Here is a 27,848-nt window from a genome sequence, read left to right as displayed (position 1 = left end):
AGCATGATTTCTTGTCCGGGGGCAGGCGGGGAGCTGTGTGTGCTTTGGATACGATATAGTCAGTCCCATCCAGATACCCCGAGACACTTGGAGGTTTCCCCTTTGCAAAGAAAAGCACGGACTCTGTGTGACCCAGTCTCTCCGTCTCTCGGCAGGCAGGCCCTTCGCGGTGGCACGCGCGCATGCCGGGGAGCCCACTGGTCCGCGGGTCCGCAGATGAAGTCCCCGTAAAGGTAAGCGCCCGCCTGGCTCGCCCCTCAGTGCTTGTCCACCGGAAACCTGCTTCGGAAGCAGACGTGCGTGTTGCCACCCTTCAGTACCTTCTGTCTGAAAACGTTTTGTTTTTCTTTTCTTCTTCTTCAGGGTTAAAATTAAACCAAAAAAAATCCATTGCCGTGGAGCCTATGCGTACAGATTGTATTTGGCTCCTCTTTCCTAATGTTATGCCTTCTCGGTTTCTTAATACCCTGCGTGTCTGTTTTGATTTGCTAGTTAACCTTGAGACTGTTAGGAAAACATAGAATAGCCTATACTGATCTAGTGAGCAGGTGAGGTTTCCAGAAGCGTGAACCCTAGGCAACCCTAGGTACCCAACTGTCAAGGGGGGTTACCCACACCCCAAATTAGAATGGATACTCGACCCCCACGAAAAAAAATTATATATACACTCCATAAACGTTCTTATCTTGTGGTGGACAGGATTTTAGGGTTTGATTTTATTCTTTCTTTTTGTATTTTATGGTAGTTTAATTATTTTTTTAAATAAAACCATCTCCCACAGAATGTTTATAATTTTTACAAGATAAAGGTGAACATTTGGGGGACTTTTTTTACTTTACTGTTGTCAGAAACCCAATCAGAACTAAGACAATGGACCTACATATTCCTGAAAGAAACAATCTCAGGTCTTCTTTTCTGTTGTTGTTTAAAAAACAATCTGTAACAGTGTTCTTAACAAAGGCAAAACACTGTTTCCAGGCTGTGCCTTAAGAAGTGTGATGGCTTGACGTGGATATTGGAACGGTCGAGTGTGTTAATAAAAACAAAAGTGCGTGGCACGTGAAGCCTGCTTTGCCTGCCTCTCTCGTGGCCTCATCTTTTCACGGTGCATCCATGCTGTTGCATCGGCCTTTTTTTGGATGTGCAAATAATATTCTGTGACGTGTCCATCCGCTGGCGCACGTGGGCGTGTGGTTACCTTTCCGGTGGTTCCAGCGCTGCTGCTGTGAGTGTGTGTGTGTGTGTGTGTGAGGGGCGTGTTGGTGAGCTCCTCTGTCTTCATTTCTCCTGCGTGTACCCCTGGCTCAGGGCGGGGCGGGGGGTGAACTGTGGGCCGTAAGGACACATCGAGTGAGGAGCCACTGTGTGTAGGAGAGCACTGGGGTCTCGCTTTCTCCGTGCTGTTGGGTTGGGTGAGCGCCTTGGGAAGGTCACCGTGCAGTGCATCCGTGCGCACGGTCCCTTTGGGTCACGCTGGGGAATGGCACCCTGAGGCGTCGTGGGCCGGCCCGTCTCTGCCAATAAAGCTTTATTCGCGCACCCTGGAACGGGACGGCCACGTGGTGGGTCGCAACATACGCGTGTTTTGGCTTTCTTCCCTGTCACTTAAAACGGTCAGTGCCCCTCGCAGCTCGAGGGCCCACACGAGGAAGCCGAGGGTGGGAACCAGCCTGTGCACCCCAATGTAGAGGAGCACCCCCATTTTATTTCCAGAACCCAGTGAGGTGTCAGGCTGAGCACTGGGCCCCCGGGTGTCCCAAGGAAGACACTTTCAGCCTCTGGGGCTCGTGCTTTCCTTCCAGGCCTCTGCATGTGCCACCTGCCTGGCCAGCTGCCTGAGGGCACCAGCTCGGGTGCATGTGGGCCAGGGGGCCGGCCGTCTGCGGTCGAGGAAAAGGCACGTTGTCCATTGGCACTGATAGCTTCATTGACTGGGCTATTTGGAGTATGTTGGCTGCCTCCCGTGAGGTTGGAACTTTGGTTGTTCTCCATGAGTGTCTCGACTGGATTGCCGCCCGGGGCAGCTGGTCGACCCGACTGCGGAGACTCACTGTCCAGCGAGACATCCAGCACGGAACTTCGCAAACCACTCGTGCCATGTTCCATCAGTCACAGCGCCTTCTCCGAACACAGCGCAAATCTTTTTTCTTTGCACTTCAGGTGCGTTTTTTTAACTTTCTGGAAATTATAAAGCAACATAATGCTGAGAATGTTGCAAATTTCCTTCCCTCTTCCATCTTAGAATGGCTACACAAAAACTCACCGATCCTGATAAGTATTTTTTTGTTTAATGCACACTGATGGGACAGCGGTGACAATACAATTGAACAAAATTGTTTCAAAGGAAGTTAAAGACAACTCAGCCTGCCTAGCCCATCTTACGGGGAAAACCAAACGAACTTTTTGGCCACCCCGATACATAGTTGCCTAGCCGCTCACGAGTTTTCATTTCTCCTCCGCGCTGGGTACGCATGACCGTGAGCTTGCCAGTTACACTCTTGTGAGGGGAGGGTGTCAAGTTCACCAGCCTGCCGGTCTACTCAGGAACCCCCCCTGCTGTCCGGAAGGGCGCCGAGAGTCAAAGCCAAGTGCGTCTGTCTCGGGCAGCGGGATTCCACTCGTGGCCGTGCTCAAGTTCACGGCCGGCGTAACGCACACGTGGCTTTTACCGAACAACAAGTCGGCTTGCTTTCCTTTGCTCTCGCCCCCGAGTTTGTCTGCGTGGGTGACCTGGTGTGTGACCCGACCCCACGCCGGCCTCACAAAACGCACTAGCGTTTCTTATCTTAACATCGCTTCCCCAGGATATTTGGTGTTTTACGTAAATCATTAGGAAATGTTTACGTGACACGCGATCCCACAGTAGGACACGAATCAGACGTGTGTTCGCTGCATGGGAATAACATCCTGGGTGGGGATTTTTGTTTGTGTGTGTGTGTGTGTGTGTGTGTGTGTGTGTGTCTCATCGTCTGCAAAAGAACGCAGAAGAACGCGCTACGTAGCGGGCCGTGTCTGAAGCTCTCTCCGTTATTCCCCCCCCCGCCCTTCCCGCAGAGGGTGCCTCCTGCTTCCTGAAGGCCTCGTCACCTCGAGGTGAGGCTAAGATGAGCATAACGAGCGACGAGGTGAACTTCCTGGTGTATCGGTACCTCCAGGAGTCAGGTAAGAGGGGGGGCGCGTGTCTGTCTGCGGCCGGGTCGCCGGCCGGCCGTGTGCACAGGACACGGCCACTGCGCGTGGGTAGGGGGGGTCAGGCTGGCGGCGGCGGAAGGCCTGGAGTGTTCGAGGGGACCCCAGCAGGTTCGGGGACCGCCCCGTTCCCGGGGCGGCGTGAAGGGGTGTAGTCTCTCTTCCCCCAACAGTTCGGACCGGACCGGAGCGGTCTCCTTGGGAAGGGAGACCGGGGCGGCTGTGCTGGAGGTGCACTTGGCCACGGGGAGGTGGTGGTGCCCTGGGGCTCGGGCGTCCTGGGAGTGTCGATGGGTCGCTGCGTAGGCACGAACCCCTTGGACGGGGGACCTGTGACCGACTCAGCTTCCACACGCCCCCTAAAAGGGGCGCTCCACGCAAGTCTCTGAGCGCACGGCTGTGATGACCGAGAGTGTCCTTTCTGCTGAGGAAGATCCGGGCCAAGGGCACGTGCCCTGCGCTCAGAGTGCACCTGGTGTTGAGCAGGTGCTGGCCTCGGGGGGCAGCGAAGGGGGCTGAGGGGTGTGCCGGGCTGGGGCCCGGCTTTGTCACAGGTGAGCAGGATTCCTCACGCGAGTTCCCCCTGGACATCGAGTGAGGAGCCGTGGTTTCCCCTTTATGCAACATCGGGGCTGCCCCCCACAGTGGAGACTCACCCCACTTTACAGAGCGGCGTGTCGGTGCTTTTTATTAATCTCTTGATGACTTTCGAAAGGGAATACGCCTTTTGTCCCTTGTAAAACTTGACGAGATTTCACTGGCCACGTCAAAACGGCATCACCTGACTTAAGTCACCTGTGTCCGGTGCAGTGGGGTCCCCGAGTCCAGCTGCCCCTGCTGTCTCCCCGCAGCGGGGCCCGCCTCCTGGGCACGGTGGGTCTCATCGCCATGGACGTACCCCACAAGGGTGTTGCCCTGAGCCACCCGGAGTCCTGGCACCAAGAGGCCCGGGCTGGGCTGGTTACAGAGCTTCCCTGTCCCCTAGTTCTCGAGGACAGAAGTCCGACATCAAGGTGGAGCAGGCCTGGTCCTTGCTGAGGGCTCTGAGGGGTCTGTCCCAGGCCCCTCGCCCCAGCCTCGTCAGTTCCATTGGCATAGAGGTGGGTCCCCCGCCCCCTTCCCACCTCCGCCTTTGCCTTCCTGTGGCATTCTCCCTGTGTGTGGGCACCTGCCCACAGGTATCAGGTTTCCTCTTCGCAGAAGATACTCTTAGTGGGTTCTCCCTGTACTCCAGTGTGACCGCGGTAACTAATTGTATCTGCAGTGACACTTTTTCAATAAATAAAAAGTCACATCCTGAGGGCGCCCAGGAGAGCACTCCATCCACACGTATTTGAGGGTGGGGGACACAGTCCGACCCAGAGCAGTGGCTTCTCCGCGAGCTTACACTTTAGATACCTGGTATCATAGTGTCTAGATACCTGGTATCATAGTGTCTACGTTCTGCAACTTGATTTTGCAACAAGGAAACCAGTTTCCAGGTCCCGCTTCCCAAAGGCGCAGGTGCTGGGACTGGGGGGGGCGGGGGTGGAGCAGCATTAGCCCTGAGCTCCGGCTCTCTCTGCGTCCCTGGAGGGGGAGGTGGGGGGCAGCGTGGTGGCCAGACCAATGGCTCCAGCTCCAAGCCTTGGACAAGTCCCTCGGAACCTAACCTTTGCCGAAAGTGGTTTTCCCAGGCTAAGGGGTAAGGCCCTCCAGGCACGTGGCATGTTGTGAGTAAACCCCCATGCTTGCCCCAGCCTGGATCCCTGTCACCAGGGCCCCCGGTGGGCGTCATCCATGGAGGGTGCATACCCTCTCTGCAGAGAGATGCGAGCGTTGCAGGGAGCTCTGGCCAGAGCGTAGTGGGAGAAACTGATACACAAAGCAAAGGGTAAACTGGGGAAATGACTCCCGCCGCTCGGAGCCCAGAACCTGGGACCTGGCGGGAGTGGCTCATCTAGACCACAGGGGTGCCCCTTCCTGTCTCGGACCTCGTCCCTGCCCCATGTCTGCGGAGGAAGACCCCACGCACCAGACCTGCTCCCCCGTGCGAGCACATGGCTCGTGAGACTGTGGTTCCCGAGTTCGTGGACATGGGGACACGTGAAGGGCAAGGGCGAACGTCTCTGTGGGGGGTGCGGCAGGTGCCAGGTCCCAGGGTCCCAGGACGGCAGGGATGCTACTAGTAGCCTCTTTGAATCGTCAGAAGAACCTCCTCTCTCCCCCGGGAAGCCCAGACTTCCCTATTGGGTGCCTTTCATCTCCTTTTGTTGATCGTTCCCGTGACCTGGCAGCTGGGGGAGAGGCAGCAAGGCACAGAATTTCCCCAAGGCCCGTGTCTGTAGCAGGCCTCCCTTCCGAGGCTGGTGGTCGGTGGGCCCGAGCGCTCGCTGGGGGAGGTGCAGTCCCAGGAGGTGAGAGGGCATTGAGAGGTCAAAGTGCACGAGGCACCTTCTCCTGAGCCTGTCACTGTTACTCTCTTTTCCAGCTCAGGAAATGCAAACTGGTCTCTCGGTCACGGTCCCCCTCCGGCCCCTGTGTTGCCTCCTCCTCTTCACCAACGTGTCAGTCATGCAAACTCAGAGCCCCACACTGCAGCTGGCGACGCATTCCTGACTGCCGCCAGGCTGGCCCTGTCTCCCGGAAGGGCTGGCGGGTTCTGTGTGGCCAAGTCTCGGCCCTGACTTTGCATTCTGGGTAGCAAATAATGGAGGGGAGGGAGGGAGGGAGAAGGAGGGATGGCTGTCGTTCATTCTTTTTAAGATTTTATTTGTATATTTTTACAGAGAAAGGGAGGGGGGGAAACACCCATGTGCGGTTGCCTCTTGCACACGCCCCAGCTAGGGACCTGGCCCGCAACCCAAGCATGTGCCCTGACTGGGAATCGAACTGGTGACCCTTTGGTTCACAGGCGGGCGCTTAATCCACTGAGCCACTCCAGCTGGGGGCGGTAGTTCGTTCTTTGCTGCTCAAACTGCACTTGAAGGATACGTGGGGGGCAGGGAGGGTACGGAGCAGTTGGCTGGCTGTTTTCCTGTCGAAGAGCATTGGAGTGATTTCCAGGTGTTGAGGATTCCAGCTAAAGGTATCAGGAACGTTTGCGTGCACGGGCTTTTGTGTGCACGCAGGTTCGTGTTTTGGGTTGGGATCCGGACGCAGGGTTGCTGGGACGTGTGTCGGTGGGGTCCCCCTTTATCAGAAGCCACCAACCGCATGCTTGCCCTTGTCACAGGGCCGCAGGGCGCCTCCTACACATCGTTGCTTGTCTAGGGTTCGTGGAACGGACTGTATTGGGTCACGCTGGCTAATGAAGGCATATAGGTTTCAGGTGTGCGGTTCTGCAGCCGGTCCTCTGTGTATTGTGTGTCCACCGGCCCAACTCAAGTCTTTCATCGCCACTTACCACCCCCCACCCCTTTCCGCTGTGCTGCGTCCCCCCACTCCTTTGGTGCTCCTCTGGGTACGGCTCGGGAGGCTGGGCTGGTTTCTGCTCGCAGCCCACGGCGTGAGGGAAGGAGGTGAACACGCACGGGCCCCGGCAGGCATGGCTGCAGCGTGCTGATGGAGCTCCCTGCCTCCGTGTCTTTCCCATGAGCCTCGCTGGACCGCTGGACCTCTGCTTTTACCGTGAGCCTCGCTGGGCCCGCCCGGGTCACAGGTCACTGGGCCGTAGGGCAGATGCCAAGTCTCGGAGCCTTGGCCTACACACCCAGGCACTGGAGTCGGGCCTTTCCCCGCCCCAGGTTCTGTGGCCGCCTTCCGCCCACCTCGACCCACAGGCAGGCACCGAACCGATCCCACGTGACCGCGAGCGGTGCTGGTTGCACGGCAAAAGCAAAGGCAGGGGAGAGAGAGACTTCCACCTGCCTGCAAGCCTGCCCTTTGAAACGCAGCAGACAGGAGGGGCCCACCCCAGCCGTGGACGGTGAAGACGCACGCGCCCCGGGTCACCGACGGTCAGGGCGCCCCACGCCTTTCCTCCTTCCCCGTGAGCGCTGAAAGACCTTCGGGCGCAACGGAAAGCTCCTCCCAGCCGGGACTGATTTCCTGACGCGTACGACGATGCGTGGTGGAGTGGCCAGCATCTTGCATGCCGTTATTATTTGTTTTCTTTGATGTTTAGATCCTGCTTTTCTTTCTCTTTTTAAGATTTTATTTATCTATTCTTAGAGAGGGAAGGGAGGGAGAAAGAGAGAGAGAGAGAAACATCCATGTGCGGTTGCTGGGGGCCATGGCCTGCAACCCAGGCACGTGCCCCGACTGGGAATCGAACCTGCGATGCTTTGGTTCGCAGCCCGTGCTCAATCCACTGAGCTACACCAGCCAGGCATATTGCACGCATTTAATTGCTTCCATGAACATCCCCATGTGTGCCTCGTGGACACGGGAGCGTCGGCGGTTTTCGGCACTGACTGACCGTCTTCCCCGTGTCCCCTCCGACGGGGGCTGTTTCTCTGAACCTGCATAGGCACGTGGAATTACGTGTCCTTTGATGCACAGAATGGGGACCCGGTTCCAGCTCTGGGCTGTGGTATCATCCTTCCGAGAAGGAGGCATAGCAAACAGCACGCACCCAGCCCTTCCAGATCTAAAGCGGGGCTTAGTAGGCACCTCTCATTCATTGTGAGGAGCCTCAGTGACCAAAAAAAAAAAAAAAAAAAGCCACAGAGACTCCTTCGCCCATTGGCACCGCCTGCAGCCTCTGCCACGCCTCTGAGTGTCCAGTGTAGCCGGGGTGTTGGAATGAGACTTGGGAGGCCTTTTGTGTCCACGGCCATGCCCGCGCACAGAGCTACAGGGCTGTTCTGTACGGTCAATGCACCGAGCTTTGACTTTCTGGAAAGATGGCCCAGCGGTGCACAAGGCCGACACGCCCGCTCAGCCGCCACTGGGGCCCGGCCAGGGAGGCCTGTTTGGCTTGCAGACAGCCAGGCTGCGGTGGGTGAAGGGCCAACATCCCCTGAGGCTGGGGAAAGGGGCCGGGGGGTTGATCCGTGTTTTCCAAAAGCCACCGTCACTGCCAAGCTGTTTTGGGGGTTGGTTTGTTTGTTTGTTTCCCCCTCCCCCCACTTCCTCACATCAGCCAAGAGGAGTTCCTGGGCATCTCTTCATGGTTGTTTTAGAACCTTCCGTCGTTTTCATTCCCCTAAACATAGAAGCACAGCCACGGACATTTCTGTGGGTTCCCGCCGGCCCGAAGGAGGTCAGCCAGCAGAAAGCCAGCTACGGCACTTTTTCCTGCTACGGGACGTTGTGACGGCCTCCTCGTTCCTTCACCTTTCGTCTTCTGGTGCCGCAGACCTCCGACCAACCTGAACGGCGAGCACACTGCAGCCCCTGCTTTTACGGAATGTTGCCGGGTGCTCTGGCCCCCTCCAGGAAGGCGGCCGTGTGCCCAAGCATTCTCGGGCAGATCGTGAAATAGCTGGGAGTCGCAGATTTTTAATCTGTTGGGTTTTTTTTTCCTTCCAGCAAGAAGATTAGAGAACCAGGAAATGGGTGTGACTCTTAATAGTTGAGAGTCGTTGCATCCTCCAAAAATAATTAGGCGGCTTTGCTCACTGCGGCTGAAAAAAACGACCCAGCGGGCTCCGCTGTGTTTCCTGGGACCGCGGAACGCCTTCTCATGCGAGACACGATTCCTCGGCTCCGGGAAGTCATTTTCATGGTTCAGCTCTCTTTAATTTATACAAAAGTTCAGGGCTTATTGTTCCAGCCGAGGCTCTAAAAATAACACTCCGGCGGCACAAGCCTCTTTTCCATTGCTAATGGCTGTCCCTGTTTCAGAAGACGGTGGTTATGAAACGGTGAGGCGTGCGGTTCTCCGACGTCACGGGCAGCCTCCGCTGGGGAGATAATACAGGGAGATGTTAGTGTCAGTAAATAACCAGTCGGGCAGACCTGCCTAGTCTGTCCGTATGACCAGAGGGCAGAGGTACCTTTCAAAGCTTGGAAACAGTAACATCTCGTGTTCTAATAGTTTCCAGTAGCTGTAAGCCGTGTGTTTTTGGTGGTGTTGCAGTGGGGGCTGGGGGGGCGGGGGGAGGTTCCCTACCCTGAGGGTCTACCATTTGCTAGAGAAAGACTCCCGGGGCTCAGCAGCTGTTACAGTCACAGTTGGTCACAGCAAGAAGATACTATGTTGTAACGGACAGCCCTTGACTATAGCGAGGTATACCTGAAAGTTGCAAAGAGAGCAGATCTTAAATGTTCCCACCACTAGAAATTGTGAGGTGATGGGGCGTTAACTCGCCTTATTGTGGCGGGCGTTCAGCAGCAGGGACATGCATCAAATCAGCCAGTCCAGCTCCACATACACAGGGTCATATGTCGACTGTTTCTCAGTAAAGCAGGGCGGGGGTGGGGTGCGGTGGGAGATGCAGGTTAGAATCAGCAAGAGGGAAAGGTGCTTAGGGGACCGTGCTGGAGAAAGCACCCAGGCACTCACAGGTGTCCCCTCCCAGTGATGTTACCTGCAAATGGTTGCTCCTTGTACCGTGTGCAGTGTTGCTAAGCACCCGAGCTCTGGTGTCCCGGTATTTTATTGGGGGTCAGTCACGGGGCCTGCGGCACCTGCTGAGGGGCAGAAGGACACCCAGGGGAGGACGTGGCTGTCCTCACTGTGCAGGGGCCGCCCCGGTGTCCCTCTGGGTTGTGGTTGTGCATTTGTGTGCATCTTGTATATTTCAGTGTCTGAAAAATAACTTGAGCCCTGGCCAGTGTGGCTCAGTGGCTTGGCTTGTCCTCCCGATACCTAAAGGTTGCAGGTTCGATTCCCAGTCAGGGCTGCATACCTAGATGGTAGGGTTGATCATTGGTCTGGGCACCTGTGGGAGGCAACCCATCAATGCTTCTGTCTCACATTGATGTTTCTCTCTCTTCCCCTGTCTCTAAAAACCGTGGAAAAATGTCCTTGGGTGAGGATAAAAATTCATTTTAAGGAAACTTAAAAAAGTGTAGGGGTCTGTAGGTAGCTGGAGAGCGAGGTGCCTGGGCCTTCCCGCAGACAGACGAAAACGCCCCCTCGCTAGCCTCGGGGCATCCATAATTCACGCACCTGCACCAAGCGGGCGTGTCGCGTTCCCACCGCAGAGTGCAGCCTGTGGGCGGCCGGGGCCTCGGCTCTGGCTCCCCTACATGGTGTTAGGGGCACACCTGTGATCAGTGTGACATGTGGCAGCACCAGTGCCCTTGTTCGGGTGCCGTTGCAAACCAGCTCTCCATGGAAAAAGGGGGTTCTTGCCTTGGCCACGTGGCTTGGTTAGCTGGAGCGTTGTCCTGGATACAAAACGTTCTGGGTTCGATTCCCCGGTCAGGAAAGCAGCCAATTAATGTTTCTGTCTCATATCGCTGTGTCTCTCTCCCTCTCTCTCTCTCTCTCTCTCTCTCCCCCCCTCTCCCTTCTCCCCCCGGCCACCCTTCCTCCTTTCCTGAAATCAGTAAACCTATCCTTGGGTGAGGATTTAAAAAGAAAACGAGCATCCTTCTAAAGCGTCCCTTGGTTTCGTCAGAACCATTGCGAGTGATAAAAGGGAACCTCGGAGGAGACGCTGCTCTGTGTCCTACATGCGACAAGTCCCAGCCAGCCCCCCTCCCCGCCCCGCCTGGACTCCCCGGCTCTTGCAATCTTCTCTGTTCTCTTTTCTGTGTGTGTGTAAGCTGAGAATCCAGGTGTACCGCTCCTGTGCGTGCTCAGTTGTGATCGGAGGAGGGGGAGGAAGCTCACGGGAGTGTGTCTAAGTTGCCATTGTTGCAATATGGCCCTTGGGCAGCAGAGCCGAGTTATCTCCATTGGCGTGAACGTCCAAAAAAAAAAAAAAAAAGAAAAGAAAAAAGGTCTGATTCTGCCGGAGGTCCTTGGAAGGGTTCTGCGGCCGCCTGCAACTTTAAAAGCTGGCGATGAGACATCCTCCGAGATGGCCGGGGGCTTCGTTGCTTAGCTCAGAGGAGACAGCCACTCACCACAGTTTCTGAAGATTATACACCATGTCCACTTAAGACCAGCCGGCTCTGAAAGTGGAATGGGGCCTTTCACGTCTCTGGCAGACGTGGCCTTGAGTGTTTCAGTTCCTGCCAGTTTTTTTTTTTTAAGATTTCATTTGTTTATTTTTAGAGAGGGAAGGGAGGGAGAAAGAGAGAAAGAGAGAGAAACATCAATGTGCAGTTGCTGGGGGCCGTGGCCTGCAACCCAGGCATGTGCCCTGACTGGGAATCGAACCTGCGATGCTTTGGTTCCCAGCCCGCGCTCCATCCACGGAGCTACGCCAGCCAGGCCCAGTTCCTGCCAGTTTGCTCCTCTCCCTGTCGTCTAGGTGGGCAGGCTCTGCACTGTCCCCCCTCCCAAGTGCCTGTGTATCACATGCCTGGTGTCCCCTTCTTATAGGCCACCATCCCCAAGGAGATGTCCTCTTCTTGCCCTCCCCCCCCGTGTCTGCGCGATCAGCATGGGGCATCCCTGCCTGTCCTTCACCCTGTGCCCCCCCTTCACCCTCTGCACGCCCCCATTTTGGGGGCGTATTTCCCAATCGTCCTTAATAGGAGCCTGCACTTAACCACCATCGCCGCCTGGGAAACACGGCTCCTCCCTCCAGAGAAAAGCTTGCTGGGTTCTTTCATCTTCTGTGTGAAAATATCAGGGCCACATTCCAGCGCTTCTCTTCTGTGGCGTTTCTTCAGCACACTGTATTTTGAGGCTTCTCATTCTCGTGCTTCCGCCGGCCAGGTGTCCCCCCAAGTCCTGTCCCTTCGGGCCCCTTCCCCAGGACTTTGTTGGGGACACAACGGGGTGTGGAACGGGGTGGTTTCCCCCTAACACGGGTGACGTGCCGCCCGAGCTTCCTAACTTCTCCCACCGATGAGCCTATTACGGCGAAATCCGTTTTGTGGTGTGGCGCCGTGCTGGAAGTCACAGAATGCACCGACCACGGTTAAGGGAGGACTTGCCGTGTGCCAGGCATGATTCCCAGCGCTTGGCAGGTCAAATTGTCACCCCTCGGAAGGAGGGACAGCAACCCAAAACCAGGAGGAGGTGCCAGCCTGCCCTGGTCACCCTGCCAGGGCGTTATCGAGCCAGGATTCGGAGCGGGCCATCTGCTTCCAGAACCTTCCTGTGGTAGATGCTTTTTCTCTCGTCCCCGTTACTGTGGTGAGACGGCTGGTTTGTTTGCGGACAGGAAGCCCTGTGTTCCTGAGATAAACCGCGCTCGGGTCGGACAGCGTGTCCTTTTCTGGATTGCTGAGTTTGGTGTGTCAGGGCTGTGTGCAAGGCCAAGTTCACGTTCGCTCCAGCACGGACTGGGCCGGGATGTTCCTTCTGGGATGTCAGGTTTGGGGGTCAGAAAACACACTGGGGGCCCCCGTCTGTGCCAGCTCCGGTCTCTCCCCTCGCCCTTGGGGAGGAAACCTGCTGTACAAGGCCAGACGGTCGATAGTTTAGTCCCCATCACAACCACTCATCTTTGGGGCACCGAAGCAGCCACTGAGAATGCGCAGAACCCTGGCCTCATGGCTCAGGTGGTTGGAGCATCGTCCCATACACCACAAGGTTGCGGGTTTGATTCCCAGTCACCCAAAGGATGAGTGTGGGAAGCAACCGATGGGTGGTTCTCTCTCCTAAGGATGTTTCTGTCTGTCTCTCCCTCCCCCTCTCTCTGAATCAGTGAACACACCCTCAGGTGAGAACTTTTTTTTTTAAATACATAGAACAATGACCCTGGAACTGTGTTCCAGTGGGACATCACGTACAGGCAGTGCGTGGCTTCGGCACACGGGACGTACATACGGTCTGCACACCCCTGTCCAAGAAGACTGTTCCTAGAATGTGGGAGCCTGCCCCCGCCCCCCGCCCCACAGGGAACCTGGGGCCCGTGTGTGTGTGTGTGGTGAGGGTTCATTGCTCCTCTCTCCCTCCGCGGACATTTCCAGTCCCCACACTGTCTGAACTTGGACTTCACATCCTCACTTCTCTGTGCACCACCTGCATCCTCTCCGCCCTGTGTGCCTACACCTGGGACTATTTTATTCGTGCTGATGAATACTTTTTTTCCTTATACTGGAACAGTTAGGTGCCCTTTCACGCACCAGGATATCCATGAGCTGTATGTGCATGGTGCACGTGAAACTGAAAACCCGGTTCGATGTTGAAATCTCTGCCCCTGTGCTACCAGAGATTGTTTTGGATACCATCGGAGGTCTGGGGATCCTTGAGGTCTGAGAATGAAGCAGTCATCACGACCTTTCGTCTGAGACATGTCTGCCCATGGCTAGCATTGAACTGGCGGTACTGCCCTAGGCGCTGGGGTCAGAAGCAGGGATTCGAGGAGGAAGTCTTAGTGTTTCAAAATCCAGAACCTGCGTTGGGCCCTGAGGCATGGCAGAAACCTGTGTGTTCATGGAGAGGAAGGGGGTGGCGGAGGAGACGGGACCGGGAAGTTGGGTTGGCAGCAGATTCACACCAGGACCCAGAAAGTTCCAACGTCCACCTAGAAGCCAGGATTAGTTTTTGCAAGTAAATGTGGAGGTAACGTGAGTCCAGGAGGAGGTACCCAAGCAGCGGCCATTGACAGCCACCCAGCGTGGTGGCTATGGAGACCAACGAACAAATAAATGCTTGTATTATGTTAGCTCAAAAAGATCAGGGACCCGAATTCCTAGGACCCCAGAGTTATTTGTTCAAAATTCGTCTGAGTAGAGAAAGGGGAGTGGAGGAAACCACCCCCTGGTAGGAGAGTTGTGTCAAGCCTATAATATTATGGGTCATTTTCTCTGTTCTCCCAAAGCCCTGTGTCGATTCTGGCTGCTTTTTCATGGTGCTTTGCACTGTGCATCTCCAGTCGGGAGTCCCCATTTCCAGAGGTCAAATCCGACCTTTGCGAGGGTTCCAAACTCGGCGGGGCGGGGCGGCAGGAGGAGCCTTGCTTTTCTGAGTGGCCCCCAGCTGCTGGAGCCCAGGGTTCTTCTCTGGCTGTCCAAGCATTTCCAAGAAATCAGCGCCTCCGCCAGCCCCCCGGGGAGCTGACTCACCCCCAGTCAGGTGGCCCAGGAGGAAGTGGCGACCTTGATTTATGTAACGTGACGAATGCTTTCTTTCCCCTCTTGGACGTGTCCCGGGTTTAGAAGACATTGAAAGCCTTGCCAGGACCGTCGCTCTGCCGTTATCAGAGGCCGGGCCGTGCTCAACCGCCACCCTTGGGGTTCCGGGCCAGATGTTAAAGTGAAACCGCGTTTTAACGAGGGCCTTCTGTTTGTTTTGGGTGGGGTACCAGGTAGTTCCAAGGGCACCGAGTGCCGTGTTGTGGCGGGTCGTCTAGAACAGGCCCACGGCGCGCCCCCTGCGCTCCACCGGCACCCATTGCCAAGTTCTGGAGCGTTGTCCAGAGCGGGTCTGCAGTGCGCCTGCGCGCTGCCTGCTGCAGAAAGCCGCAGAGCCCCCGCCAAGAAGGCGAGCACCGGGTTTTGAGCCCCCCCCCCTTTTTTGTTTTTAGATAAGCACCTGGAAGTATATAGCCAATGTGAACGTGTGCATGGTTTAGGCCGCAGAATGCAAAGGGATGCTCCGCATATCTGGGTGCACCGACAAGTGACATGTAATTACCGCCTCTCGGGCAGAACGCGGAGGGGTGTGGTGAGCGCAGCCATTCCTCTCAAAACAAAACAGTGAGCGGGTAGGGCGTCAGCCCCCAGAGACGAGGCCGCGGTTTGCTTCGCCTGCCTTTTCTGCTGACGCGCGTGTCTGCGTGGACATATTTCACCTGCCCGGTTTGGTTTACTTCGTCCAACTCCACCCTGGCACCCTGGCCTCCCTCCCCTCGTTATTGTTATCTGCACGTCCCCGCAGCCACTGCCCTTCCCCCCCTCCCGCCACACCCTGCGCCCTGGCACCGGAAGTGGGGAGGTCCAGGAGCCCCTGTGCACCGGAAGTTGCCAGCACATCCGGCTTTGCAGACACAAGGAAGTGGCGCGTACCAAGGAGCGGCCCACCGTTGGCTTCCAGACAGACCCTGCGGGTGCACAGTCCTCGCAGACACTGAGGTGGCATGAGTCCGGCCACGACAGGGCCGCGACCACGCTCCTCCCCGCTCCTCCCCCAGGCGGCTTTGTGGGGGCTGCGTGGAAGTCACGTGGTGAACCCCGCACTCCCCGCGGCGCAGTCCGACATGCGCTTCCGCTTCTGGTCTGGTGGGGGGCAGCCCCCGCCAGTGACTCACGCTCAGCTGTCTTTATAAAGACGTAGCCCGAGTTTCTCTTCTCATTCGGCGTCCTGGTCCCCTGCAGGGGACGGAGCTCCCGGTGCCGTACCTGCGCGGCGGACGCGGCGGCCTCTGGGCTCGGGAACGGTAAGGGATCGATTCTGTGCGCAGGCGCGTGAACCTCTACCCGTCCTCCCACGGTCGCCCCCATAAATTAGCATCCTGTGGGTTTGACTGGGACGAGGAGGTCTGTTTGTGCGCTCTTGTGAAATGCAGGTGTTAGAACGGGACTTTGGGGACCATCCGCCCGTTTGGGGGGTGCAGAGGAGAGCAGCTCCAGGCTTGGGGGCGCCCTGCAGGAATGCTCTCGGGAGGGACGAAGAACCCCTCCCAACGCCTCGGTCCCTGCGTCAGTCTCCCCTACCTATTTATCTATTTGTGTCTCTTTTAATTCTTAACACAGTTCTCGCTGTGCGTACGTCACCGCTCGGCCCGACCCATCTGGGTTTGCGTTTTTTATTAGGGGAAGGACCGGGCTCGGCTTCCTCCCGCGGACCCCGTTTGAAAACGGACGCGATGCCGAAAACTGGAAAGGGTGTGTGTTACTGAGTCACGGTTTCCGTCCTCTTCTGGGGAAGGGTGCCAGCGGAACCCTTGAGAGAGTTCTAAACCCACTTCGTCGTCGCGTCGTGTGTGGGTTAAGAGCATGAACACGGCGTCAGCTGGAGCCGTACCGGGTGTGTGCCCCCCCCCGAACCCACCCCCCCTGCACCCCGGGGGAATCTCTCTCTGGACCGCCCTGGGGCTCGGTTCCCCCATCCGTAAGGTAGATTTGTTAAGACGGACTCCGAGGTGGTTGCCAGCTCTCTGGGAAAATCCCTACAAGGCTGGGGCCAGGTGCTTTCCTTTGTTGGAGTGTCTGTCGCCCCTTACACCAAAAAGTTGCAGGTTCGATTCCTGCTCAGGGCGTGTGCCTGGGCTGCGGGTCCGATCCCCAGTCAGGCGTGGATGGGAGGCAGCCTTTCCCACAGCGATGTCTGCCTCTCACATAAATGTTTCTCTCTCTCTCTCTGAGTCCATCATGGCATCCCTGAGTGACGGTAAAAGGTGGGAAGGGGGCTGGTACGCATAGCACGGAGTAGTGTCACTACCTTGGTGTTGTTATTATTACCAGATAACGTCATAGATCTCTATTCAGGTGTATGCATGTGGCCGAGAGTGTCCCTTGTGTGACAGCCATCTTCCTCTGAGGCCTGCTTTCCTGCTGTCAGGCTGTTGTGCCCATGCCCTAGACTCTGTCCTTGTCTCTAGCGTGTGCCTGGGACAGTGCTGAGGACTCGGTGTGATTATATGGGTCATCACCGCCCTTTGCTTAGATTGGCCTCCGCGGTCTTTCTGGTGGGCCCTGGGTCGGCTCACGCATAAGCATTGGCTCTCAGCCTGCTCGTGCACCCCGGGGAGGGGTGCTCCAGAGGAGGGGTGCTCCAGGTGGCGTCCAGGGGCGCAGAGCGGGCCTGCTGCCTTCCCCTTCCGGGGACCCGCGTCATCCCGGCGCCCGACGTGCGTGTGTCAGGTTCGGAGACGCGCAGGAGCGAGGGCAATGCAGCCTGCCTGGCAGCGGAAAGAGTGCAGGCCGGGACAGAGCCGCCGAGGCCTGTCCGGAGCGGGGAAGGCTCCGTGGAGGGCGGGGGCTGGGCCGTGTCCCCGGCCACTGATGGGGGGCAGCGGTGGAGGAACCGGGGGCGTCCCAGAACAGGGCTTCTGTGTCTCACACTATCGGATCGTGGCCCGGGGTCCTTCTCCCTCCCAGGGGGCTGTCCTGGGCGTTGCCACAGGCTTAGCACAAGGGTGGGAGGCAGGTCCCTGCCCAACTGGAGGCCAGTAGCACTAGTAAAACAAGAGACTCGCACACAGGCGCCCACACCACGGTGACAACCAGAAACGTCTGCAGGTGTTGTCAAACGCCTTCCTGGGGGGGGGGCGACATCACCCTCGTATGAGGACAGGAACCACCCTTCCAGACTTAAGAGGCCAGAGCAGGCTGCAGGGGCAGCTACAGGCCGTGCGGGTGGGAGCCCGTAGAGCCAGCAGCCTGGGGGCGCGGGGCGGTGAGAGATGATGCCCCAGGGTGGAGCAGGGATGGGAGGCTCGGAGGGCCCCCTCGGGGACGGTCTGTTGCTGGGGCCTGTTTATGCCCCTGGGCACCCTCGGGGCTCTGGGGCCTGGTGCGTGCAAGGCTCGCAGGCCGCAAGGCAGTGCCCGCGGAGGGGAACAGGGGGCTGGCCTGCATTGCTGACCTTTTCCAGCAATGCCTGGCCGCTGGCTGGCGCCGCTGGTACGGGTTTCATCACAACTGCAAAGGTCAGGTCCCCGCCCCCAGACCTTCCACTGACGCCAGCAGGGTGAGGAGTGGCCGCGGGGCTCCAGGGGGCTGTCCCTTCAGACTGTCAGGACGTGAGTGGGAGGGAAGGCGGGAGCCCGCGAGGACAAGGACCGAGTCTGGGACACAGGTACAACAGCCTAAGAGCAGGAACATTGGTTTCCAGACAAAGGTGACTCATCCCAGCGATGGGGTCACATCGGCCACAAAGGGGGAAGGGTTCTCCAGAGGAGCTGACCGCACTGAGTGACGAAAGGTTACAGGAGACGCACGGGGTTGTGCGGCAGAGACCTGGGGACGGGGCCATTGCCGACCACGGGCTGGGGGATTCCGGGCAGGGGGGTGGAGAGGGAAGACGGGAAGAAGGGGCCTTTCCTCTCATCCCTGGAGAGCCGGGCACCGGGGCCCCGTGCGGGGAGGGCCTCGCCGGGGTCCCCTGCCACCTTCCGTGGGGTAGTGACCCTCGTGTGAGGCAGTGGGCGCCGCCTCTGCCGGCGAGTGTCGGGTAAAGAGCCGTGACCTTATTCCCCGTGACGTGAGCCACCTACTCCACACGATCTGTACCACCAGGCAGCGGAAGACTAGTGGGGTGCGCTGGGGGGAGAGGGAAGGGTTCTGGTGGAGCCCCGAGACCTTGCGCAGAGGAACACCCCCACCTGGTGAGCCTTTCGTTTATTGCAGAGCCTGGGTGTGTTTTGATCGCCAAGGCCGAGGCCCGTGATGGTGTTGCATCTCCCGGAGGCGGGTGTTTGCTGCCCCCGTTTGGCTGACCGAGGTGGTGGTCTGGTCACGTGGTCACGTGGCCGGGGGTGGGGAGGCAGGGCCCCAGGCAGCCCAGCGGCAGGGAGGGTGACCCGGGGCCCATGGGAACATGCTTGTAGGAAAGGCCCCTTGGCGGTGGGGCTCCCCGGGGTGCCACGCCGCTCCAGCAGTGCCGAGAAAGACTGGAAGGGTCCTGCCCCGTGGGGTCGCCCTGGTCTGTGCCGCCCCCAGAGCTGCTCATTCCCCTCCCCTTTGCCCGATCGGAAAGTGAGAGGGGTCAGAGCCCCCCCCCCCCGTGGGAGTGCCCGGGCCCCGCCCAAGAGGAGGGCAAGCCCCAGTGCACCCCTGGCTGTGCCCAGGCCCCAGGGTGGGGGGCGCGCCCCCAGCCGGGTGGGCTGCCTGTTCGCAGAGGACTTGCGCTCGGGCCAGACCTCCAGCTGTGGGGTCCCCCTCACGCTCCTTGAGCGACAGCATTGCAGGTTCCCTATCCATCACTGCCGGTGGGCCTCCTGCGTCGCCTCCCCACCCCCCCCTCAGCTCCTCCTCCCCTGCCCCACTCCGGCTGTCTCCGTTTCAGAAACAGGCGTTGTGTATACACACGGGGACCGGGCGGGGACGCGACTCACCGTCCCCCCAGCGTGCGTGTGCATCCCCGCCGTGCGCGGGCCCTGGGAACGGCTAGGCGTGGCCTGCATCAGCAGCTTGCCGTGCTGCAGGGGATCGGTGCAGGTGCGCGCGGGCTCCGGGGGTGGCGGAGCAGCACCCCCGAGCTTTTCTTTCAGTAAGACGCGCGCAGGCCACACCGAGAGGCGCGGGGCAGCCTCGTTTTCCTCGGCCGCTGGGCCGTGCGATGCCCGTACCCGGCACTGTGCAGCCCCTCTGTTTTCAGCTGCCCGCGGCCCAGGCCCCCGGGCACCAGGACGCTCACGCACGGAGCTTCCGGAGGACGGGTGGGGGCGCCGGAGAACACCCAGCGTGCACGGCCTGTGTGGGGAGCATGGAGCCGGGGTGGGCTCTGCCCTCTGTGTGCCATTAATGACCTTGAGACGGCTGCACCCCGAAGCCGGGTGTCCTGCGGCCGCGCCGTCCGCCTGCCGCCCGGGCCTCACCGCCCGCCTTGTCTGTCCGGCCGCAGGTTTTTCCCACTCGGCGTTCACGTTCGGGATCGAGAGCCACATCAGCCAGTCCAACATCAACGGGACGCTCGTGCCGCCCGCCGCCCTCATCTCCATCCTGCAGAAGGGGCTGCAGTATGTGGAGGCCGAGATCAGCATCAACGAGGTGCGTGCGTGCGTGCGCGCGCCCTGGTGGGCGGAGACGCCGGGCCCCCGGCGTGGGTTCGCTCGTAGCCCCTCCCTCTTTGTACCCGGGGCCCAATGGGAAGTGGGGCCAGGTTTACAGCAGCGAGTGAGCATCTGTGCGTCCCCAGTCCCCCACATCGCGGGGTCCCCCGCGGAGGACCGTCATGCATCACCCGTCGTGCACTGACGCATCTCCCACGCCGCCCCCCGCACACGCCCCCGGCCCCGCCTGGGGCTCCCGCGCGCCCGCCCCTCCGTGCCCGGCCGCCGGCAGTGCGGAAGTGCCGTGCCGCCGGGAGCCGCAGGCTGACGGCCGTGCCCCGGCTCTGTCCGCAGGATGGCACCGTCTTTGACGGCCGTCCCATAGAGTCCCTGTCCCTGATCGACGCGGTGATGCCCGACGTGGTGCAGACGCGGCAGCAGGCTTTCCGGGAGAAGCTCGCTCAGCAGCAGGCCAGCGCGGCGGCGGCGGCGGCAGCGGCGGCCACAGCAGCCACAGCAGCCACAGCGACGCCTGCAGGTGTTTCCCAGCCCAACCCACCAAAGAACGGAGAGGCCACGGTCAACGGGGACGAGAACGGAGCCCACGCCCTAAGTGAGTGCGGGCCCGGGGCCTGGCGTGCCTTCTCGCTGGCGTGGGATTCCGGCACCCGCCCTTTGCACGGTGCTTCCAGGTCGCCTCCTCATGCTGCCACCTCCTCGGCCAGAAGGAGCTTCAGCCTCCTCGTCTTTCATTGGAGCTTCAGGCACGACATCCTGGCCTCGAGCCCCACCCCCAGTCTTAGGAAGGGACGCCACTCGAGAACTCGCTGCGTGTGGCAGGGAGACGCACCCTGGGATCACCCTGCACGTTCCGGGTCCTGCCGCGGAGGCCCCGGCCCATCACACAGCCTTCCGCGGGGAGGGCTCTGCACCGAGTCCTGGCCTCACAGCCGAGCTCCTGGTGGCGGAGCGGACGCCAGGCCCAGAGAGCGGGCGCTGTGGTGCTTGCTCTTGGCAAACCCCGCCGCGAGCTTTGTCCCCGGGAGGGGGTGGCCCCAAGGCACCGGGCAGATGGGTCGGAGAGCCCGGGTGTTTGCCCAGAGAACCCGTCTGCCCCGTCGCATGCTGCTCGTAAATCCAGAGAGACGGACTCGGGTCTGAGTGCCGTGTGTGTGTGTGTGTGCGCGCGCATACATGTGCAAATGCACGTGTGTCACCTGTGGGTGCACACATGCCCGTGTGTGTGGCATGCGCACACATATATCATGCAAATGTGCGCGTCTGCTGTGTGTGTGTGTGTTGTGCCCGTGGGGGTGTGTGTGTGGTGCACCTGGTGTGTGTGTGCATGTGAGTGTGCGCCTGTGTGCACACGACGCCTGAGAAAGGGGCTCCCAGGTGAAAGGCCTCATCCCGCTGCGGGCACGGGAGCCTCATGTTGTGCTGGTGGCCGAGGTGGCTGTCGCCGCCTGGGCCCCCTCTGGTCCTGGGGGTGGTTAGGCGGCGGCCCGCCCCTCCTTGGAGACAGTGCATAACTACTTCCGTTGCTCTGACGAAGGGGGAATAAACATCACCCACGGGGCGGGGGTGGGGCAGCGCAGGTGGACAGTTGTTAAGCGTGGGCAGTGATACAACAAATAAAAACTAGCACGAGAAGCAGCTGTTTTGAGGAGTCCCCCCTGCAGACCGGCCGTGCCCCTGCCCGCACTCACTGTGTAAGGGAGCGTGTCTGCGGGGCTGCAGCAGCCGCGGGAGAGCCGCACCCACCGGAAGGCGGTGACGCCCCAGATGCAGGGTCGCTGTTCGTAACACCCAGCTGCCCAGCCGACCACGGGTCTGCCCCTGTTCCCGCCCCCAGATAACCACTCCAAACCGATGGAAATAGACGGGGACGTGGAGATCCCGCCCAGCAAAGCCACGGTGCTCCGGGGCCACGAGTCTGAGGTCTTCATCTGTGCCTGGAACCCCGTCAGCGACCTGCTGGCCTCCGGGTAAGCACGTCGGGCTGGGGGCCCGCCTCCCGGAGCCCGCGCTCCCTCTCTCCTGTGTGGGGGGGGGGCCTGGGGCGCCCCGTTCTGCCCCTTGTGGGTGTTTCCAGCTGCGACCAAACCGTGGAGATGCCCCCATGCTGGGGGCCAATACCAGCCTCGGACGTGACTGTGCAGCGAGGACTCGGGCGGTGGGCGGGGTGGGGGGGACAGTGCCGTGCATGGGATCAGACTGATGGCAGGCCCGTCCCCCGGGGTCTGTCCCCGTGCCCCGTGCCAGAGCACACCGTGGCCTGGAAGCATGAGCTGGCCTCTGCCCGTAGGCCGCAGGCCCTGAGACAGGCCGCACAGGGGGGGACAATAGAACACAATAGAGCACGCACCTGGTGGAGGGGGGGCCAGAGGCTGAGCGGGGGGCGGGCCGCACCCCGCAGGTCCGGGGACTCAACGGCGCGCATCTGGAACCTGAACGAGAACAGCAACGGGGCGTCCACGCAGCTGGTGCTGCGGCACTGCATCCGGGAGGGCGGCCACGACGTCCCCAGCAACAAGGATGTGACCTCGCTGGACTGGAACGTAAGTGCGCTGGGCAGACAGCTGGTGGGTGTCCGGGGGCCCCTCGAGTCCAGCGCGGGTGAGGACAGCCGGCTGGGCACGGCGGTGGTTCAGCCGTGCGTGCTGAGGACCCACCACGCTCTCTTCCTTCCTTCCTTCCTTCCGGCGACCACCCCACTCTTCGCAGCGTCCGTGCGTGCTCCTTCATCTCACCGCACGCTCGCTTCTCTTTTGGACGCACACGCGTCGTGGGGGGCTCAGGGGAGGCTCCACAGTCCCGTTGGGACTTTCCGTGTGGCCGTCTTAGTTACGGCGCAGAGCGGCGAATGGGGGCGGCGGCGTGTTTTGCTTGCTCCCAGGTCTCCGTGGTCGTAACGCCTTGCGTTTTAATTTACGAGGTGTACGGGATGGGCTTGATGAGTCTCGTAACTAGGGACCGAGGATGGGTGGGAGGATATTCCCGCCCGGGGGGGGCAGGGGGAAGAGCGTGTCTCTCCGCCTGGTCAGCGCCGCCCCTGCTGAGCTGTGTCGCTGGCTCCTTTCTGGCCCGCAGAGCGAGGGGACGCTGTTGGCCACAGGCTCCTACGACGGCTTCGCGAGGATATGGACGGAGGACGGTGAGCCGCCCGCCCCCTGGGGCCGGGGTGCGGCAGAGGGGCTGGGGCGGGGGGCCAGGGAGTGGACGCCCAGCAACTCGGCGCTCACCGTGCTTGTCATCGCCCACTGCAGGGAACCTGGCCAGCACCCTAGGGCAGCACAAGGGGCCCATCTTCGCCCTGAAGTGGAACAAGAAGGGGAACTACATTTTGAGCGCCGGCGTGGACAAAGTGAGTGTCACCTGGGAACACCTCTTCGGTCTGTGGGTGCTCATGGGTGTTGAGTCTCCGGGGAACGCCACGGTTTCTCTGAACTCGGAGACTTTCTGCTGCTGCTTAAGAAACCAGAGCGACTTGCCTGGAGCGTGTTGGTTCTGCTGTTCATGATTGACAGCACGCCGTGTCTCGTTACCTCCCACCGCCCTGCCGACCTTTGTGCAAAGCGCCCCCAGCGCTTGAGGTGCGCAGGTCAGTGCCAGCCCGCGGGGTCGGAAATGCTCAGCACCGGGCCCTCGGCGCCAGTGTGCTTGCTGGGCCCCACACCGCCGTGGAGCCCGCTAGGTCGGGGAAGCCTGCGTCTGGGTCTCTCTGACTCTCTTACGGCAGTAAAGCGTGCGCCCACACTGGGCAGCCCCACAGCTGAGACGCCGCGGAGGCGCCTCCCGGGAGGCTGTCGGGGAAGGGCCGTGGAGCCGTCCCCGAGGGCTGCGGTCTGGATCGCACGCACCCAGCGCTCTGCCGTGTGCGTGGCCGGGCGTCGGTGCTGCCCGGGGAGTCACTGAGATGATGGGTGCGAGCGGCCAGTGACCTCGAACGGGCACTTCCGTGCTCTGGGAGAGGAGACAGGCGCGGAGAATGTGGGTGCCAGGGGACAGGGAGCCCGCCAACCCACCGAGGGGCACGCTGGTGCGGGGCGGACGAGGGTGGGATCGGGCCCAGCATTCCGGAGAGTTCCTGCAGCCCTCACGTCCTGGGCACCCAGGGCTGCTTGTTCTGTTTGTTTCTGCTTTTCTGTGTGGCTGTCGATTCCGAGCATCCGGTGATGAGCCACTTGGTGGGTGAAAGTGCACGCCTGGAATTCCGTTAGTCTTGGCCCCTTATTACACCGTCTGCCTTTATCGGTTAACTGCAGCAGCGGGATGTGAATGTTCTAGAAACTAATGCTCAGGAAGGAAACGTGATTTGCAGGGGCGCTGGCATTCACCTTCAGGGCGCACTTGACCCGGTGGGGCTACGTGTTGATGATGTATCTCAGATTCTTAAAAGCTCTTGTGTGATTCGTGCTGTCTTTGGTCCGGGCCTGTTGAATGGGTAAACACCCAGAAAAGGGTGTGGTGGCTGACTGTAGTGTAGGATCGCACCGGACTTGAGTTTATAAATCCCCTGCAGCGTCAGATCCGTTCCTTAGTACATTGAGACACGTGTGGGACCCACCCAAGAAGCGAACAGAAGGCGTTGCCCGGCCTAGAGTGCCCCGAAAGGCAGAGATGCGCCCTGTTGTGTGCGGAGTCGTCTGTGGTCGGCCCAGCGTATAACCACTCCCTGAAACGGGAGCTCTGTTGTCACTGGCCGGGAAGTATACTGACCGGTCCCTACGCAGCTGAAAGTACCCATTGACCCAGACGTCACCCACTGAGCTGTGCCTGGCTCAGGAGAGCTCAGGGGCCCCCTTGTTTTCTGGGGAAACAACCGTTCGCCCCGCGTTTATGCACCTCAGCGTGCCCCCCCCACCCCCCCTGCAGGGCGGCGCGGCAGCCCCGCTCTGCCTTGTCTGCCCAGTTCCAGGGGGCCGGGGTGGGCAGGGTGGGGAGTGTGCAGACACGCCCGCCTGGTCTGGGCAGCGCCCGGAGCACGGACAGGGAGGCTGCATTCCGGGTCGTCCCGCCTGCAGCAGGGAGGGGGATGCCCGCCGTTCTGGTGGTTTTCCAGCGGTCCGTGGCGGCTGCCGTGTCTGTGGCAGCGCCACCCACATGCGTATCCGTCGAGACGGCGACATGTAAAACACAGCAGGTTCCACAGACTTGGAGCAGAATGCCGTGGGTCTCAGTGACGGACGGGTGTCAGTCACACGTAGAAACAGTCCCCCCCCTTCGGCCGGACTGGGGGCCGCCGAAACGTGGCCCTGAGAGCAGCTGTAACGCGTTCTCTCCCCTAGAGGGCGCCCTGCAGAACAAAATGCCCCGTGTGGTCCACGCGCTCGCTGGGTCCCGGGGAGGGGTGGCCCACTGCTGTTCCGAGCCCACTCGGTGTTTCCGGGGGAACCTGGCGGGAGGGCAGGGACTGACTGCTTGTGTTTGTGTGCCGTGCGCAGACCACCATCATCTGGGACGCCCACACGGGGGAAGCCAAGCAGCAGTTCCCGTTTCACTCCGGTGAGTCTTCGGTTTCCGTCCCGTGACGTGAAGACGCCAGCACCACAGGGGTGTCGCTCCAGACTGCTCACCCCTCCGAATGGGCCGGGGGGGCGTCTCTCACGGGAGGGGGCTGTGTTCACGCTGGGGACAGTCGGTCTTTTTCATGCATCTTCCTCCTAGGAAGGAGGGAAGGGCGGGAGGGGGAAAGAGAGGGAGAGAAACAGCAGTGTGTGGTTGCCTCTTGTGCACCCCCTACTGGGGACCTGGCCCGAAACCCAGGCATGTGCCCTGACTGGGACTCGAACCGGCGACCCTTTGGTTCACAGTCCGGTGCTCAGTCCACGGAGCCACACCAGCCAGGGCCGAGATAAGGCTTACAGCCTTTAGTGGCTGTGAACTGCCCGAGAGCTCAGTGCGCCCCGGTCAGCGCTGGCACCCCGGTCTGCGCTGACGCCCCGCGTGTGTCCCGCCCGCAGCCCCCGCCCTCGACGTGGACTGGCAGAACAACACCACCTTCGCCTCCTGCAGCACCGACATGTGCATCCACGTGTGCCGGCTCAGCTGCGACCGCCCCGTGAAGACCTTCCAAGGACACACCGTGAGTGCCGAGGGCCGGGCCCGGGGCGGGGCTCGGACCCGTGCACGTGCGCTGGGGGCCGGGAGCAGCCGGCCCCCCCGGGTGCCTGGGGTCACACGGTGCTGTGAGTACCAGCCGCCCCTCCGGCAGCCTCTGCAGCCTGGCCTGTGGTGTTGGGCTGGCCAGACAGTCCCTCTGCTGTTCCCCGTCCAGTGGGTCCGGTTGCGCTTCGTCGTCTTTAACTTCATTCAAGACAGTTGTGTGAGGTCGCATGGTGACAGCTGTCATATCAGCATGCATTTAAAAAAGTTACCAAAGTCAGTGAATTTTTGTGTAGCCGTTTTAATGTTGGCGGTGGAAGAAAATACACGACGTCTTTGGCGTGTTATGCTTTATTATTTCAAGAAGGGTAAAAGCGCAACCGAAATGAAAAAAAAAAGGTGTGTGCAGTGTGTGGAGAAGGTGCTGTGACTAATCGAATGTGTTAGAAGTGGTTTGTGATGTTTCTTGGTACTGCTGACATTTTGGCCAAATAACCCTTTGCTGTGGGGCTGTCTCATGCATTGGGAGGCGTTCAGCAGCACCCCTGGCCTCTCCCCACTAGAAGCCAGTATCAGGAGACAGCCGACATCCTCAAAACATCCAAATCAATCACATTAATTGGGGAAAATGAAAATGTGACTTTTATTTCACAAAAAAAAAAAAAGGTAACAGACTCTGGCCCACCCACCCGCCACTGCTGGCTCAGGTGGTCAGATCGGTCCAGTGCCGGCGAGGCCGTGGAGAAAACGCAAACCCCAAGGGGAGCCGGGTGGTGGGGTTTGCAGGAAACGCTCAGAGGAGCCCTTGGGCCCATGCGTGAGGACGTAAAGGAAAGGGTGTTTGTGATGAGTGCACAGATGGGGGACGTCGGCGCAGGAAGGGATGTCGCTGTGTTGTTAACCAGGAGTGCAGTGGAAGTGCAAGAGCTGAGAGGTTGGTGTCTGGACTGAAGACCTCCACGGACGGGTTAACAGTGGCGGGGAGTGTGGAAACAAGGCTGGGGGACCTCACGGCCGGTCCCGGGAATAGCCCGTCTTCCTCCGTTTGGTGGGGGACGACGTCAGCGCCCAGTGCAGGGGGTTCACGCGCCGGCTGACTTCTCAGCCCTTCCCGGGTGTGGCACCCGGGCCCCTCGAGGCCCTTCTAGAGCAGACCCCTGTCATGTCTGAGACCCACCTCCTCCAAACCTCAGCACTCCTGGGGGTCCTGCTATGCTCCAGCGCCTCACACCGGCCTCGTCCCCACCTTCCAGACTCGCAGCACCGCGTGTCACGCGTAGAACAGGCGTGAGTTCCGTCATCACCAGCCCCCGCCTGTTCCCCCTTTTCCAGCCCTGTCCCCACGGCACCCCGCGTCTGAGAGGAAGCCATGTACTGTCCTGTTAACGTCCTGTGCTTTCCCTGGAAGTCTCTGCGGGGGCCTGCGGGGCTGGGTGGGGAAGGGGCAGGGGTCACGCCAGGAAAAGATGACGACGCAGCCTTGGGGACCTCTGGCTGTCCCACGCACAGCTTGGCTGCTGCCGTGCGGCCACTCGGCTCTGGGACGGGTGTGTTGGCAGCTCAGCCTTCTGCACGAGGCGGGAGCCCGGTGCCTTTGAGGGTTTCCCCCAGGACCTGCGAGCTGTTCCTGGGTGCTTTCTGGGAGTGGAGGCTTGGCTGGCGTTGCAGAGAGAGACAGAGAGACGGAGAGAGAGAGAGAGAAGGCCACTCTCGGGAAGGACTTGCTGCCCGCCCGCCTTCCTGGGCCCCTCTCTGTCCAGTGGCAGCCGGAGCCACCCCAGCGGCCGTGTCCTGGCTGAGGCTGTCCCCTGTCCACATGTTGTCGGGCCGGATCCGGGGTGTCCTGCTGGGTCCAGGTTCTGGTGCCCGTGGGCCTGCACACTCACACTCACACACTCACACCACCGTCAGTCCCAGCCCTTCCCCATGCCCCCACTCGCCCAGGGGCCTCGAGCC

The 27,848-nt window shown here is 60.2% G+C and overlaps 1 protein-coding gene and 1 non-coding gene across 5 annotated transcripts in view; both read left to right on the top strand.

Annotated features, from left to right (window-relative positions):
• The window catches only part of TBL1X (transducin beta like 1 X-linked), a 108,734-nt gene that overhangs the window by 75,247 nt on the left and 5,639 nt on the right, over window positions 1–27,848 (top strand). For all 4 annotated transcript variants that reach the window (XM_045855876.1, XM_045855878.1, XM_045855874.1 and 1 more), the window contains 10 exons: window positions 156–233; window positions 3,055–3,162; window positions 19,637–19,782; window positions 20,139–20,397; window positions 21,640–21,772; window positions 22,204–22,345; window positions 22,878–22,941; window positions 23,054–23,151; window positions 25,232–25,292; window positions 25,751–25,872. In XM_045855876.1, coding sequence (XP_045711832.1) covers window positions 3,105–3,162; window positions 19,637–19,782; window positions 20,139–20,397; window positions 21,640–21,772; window positions 22,204–22,345; window positions 22,878–22,941; window positions 23,054–23,151; window positions 25,232–25,292; window positions 25,751–25,872 — 1,083 coding nt within the window. In that variant the 5' untranslated portion in view covers window positions 156–233; window positions 3,055–3,104. The remainder of the gene's footprint in view (window positions 1–155; window positions 234–3,054; window positions 3,163–19,636; window positions 19,783–20,138; window positions 20,398–21,639; window positions 21,773–22,203; window positions 22,346–22,877; window positions 22,942–23,053; window positions 23,152–25,231; window positions 25,293–25,750; window positions 25,873–27,848) is intronic.
• Window positions 21,989–22,122, top strand: LOC123830163. The gene has a single exon (XR_006787721.1). It is a non-coding gene; the product is annotated as a small nucleolar RNA SNORA42/SNORA80 family (small nucleolar RNA).

The sequence above is a fragment of the Phyllostomus hastatus genome, unplaced genomic scaffold, assembly GCF_019186645.2.
Source record: "Phyllostomus hastatus isolate PE091 unplaced genomic scaffold, TTU_PhHast_1.1 phas_scaffold_12, whole genome shotgun sequence".
Taxonomy (NCBI): domain Eukaryota; kingdom Metazoa; phylum Chordata; class Mammalia; order Chiroptera; family Phyllostomidae; genus Phyllostomus; species Phyllostomus hastatus.
This window is presented reverse-complemented; position numbering and strand designations above follow the sequence as displayed.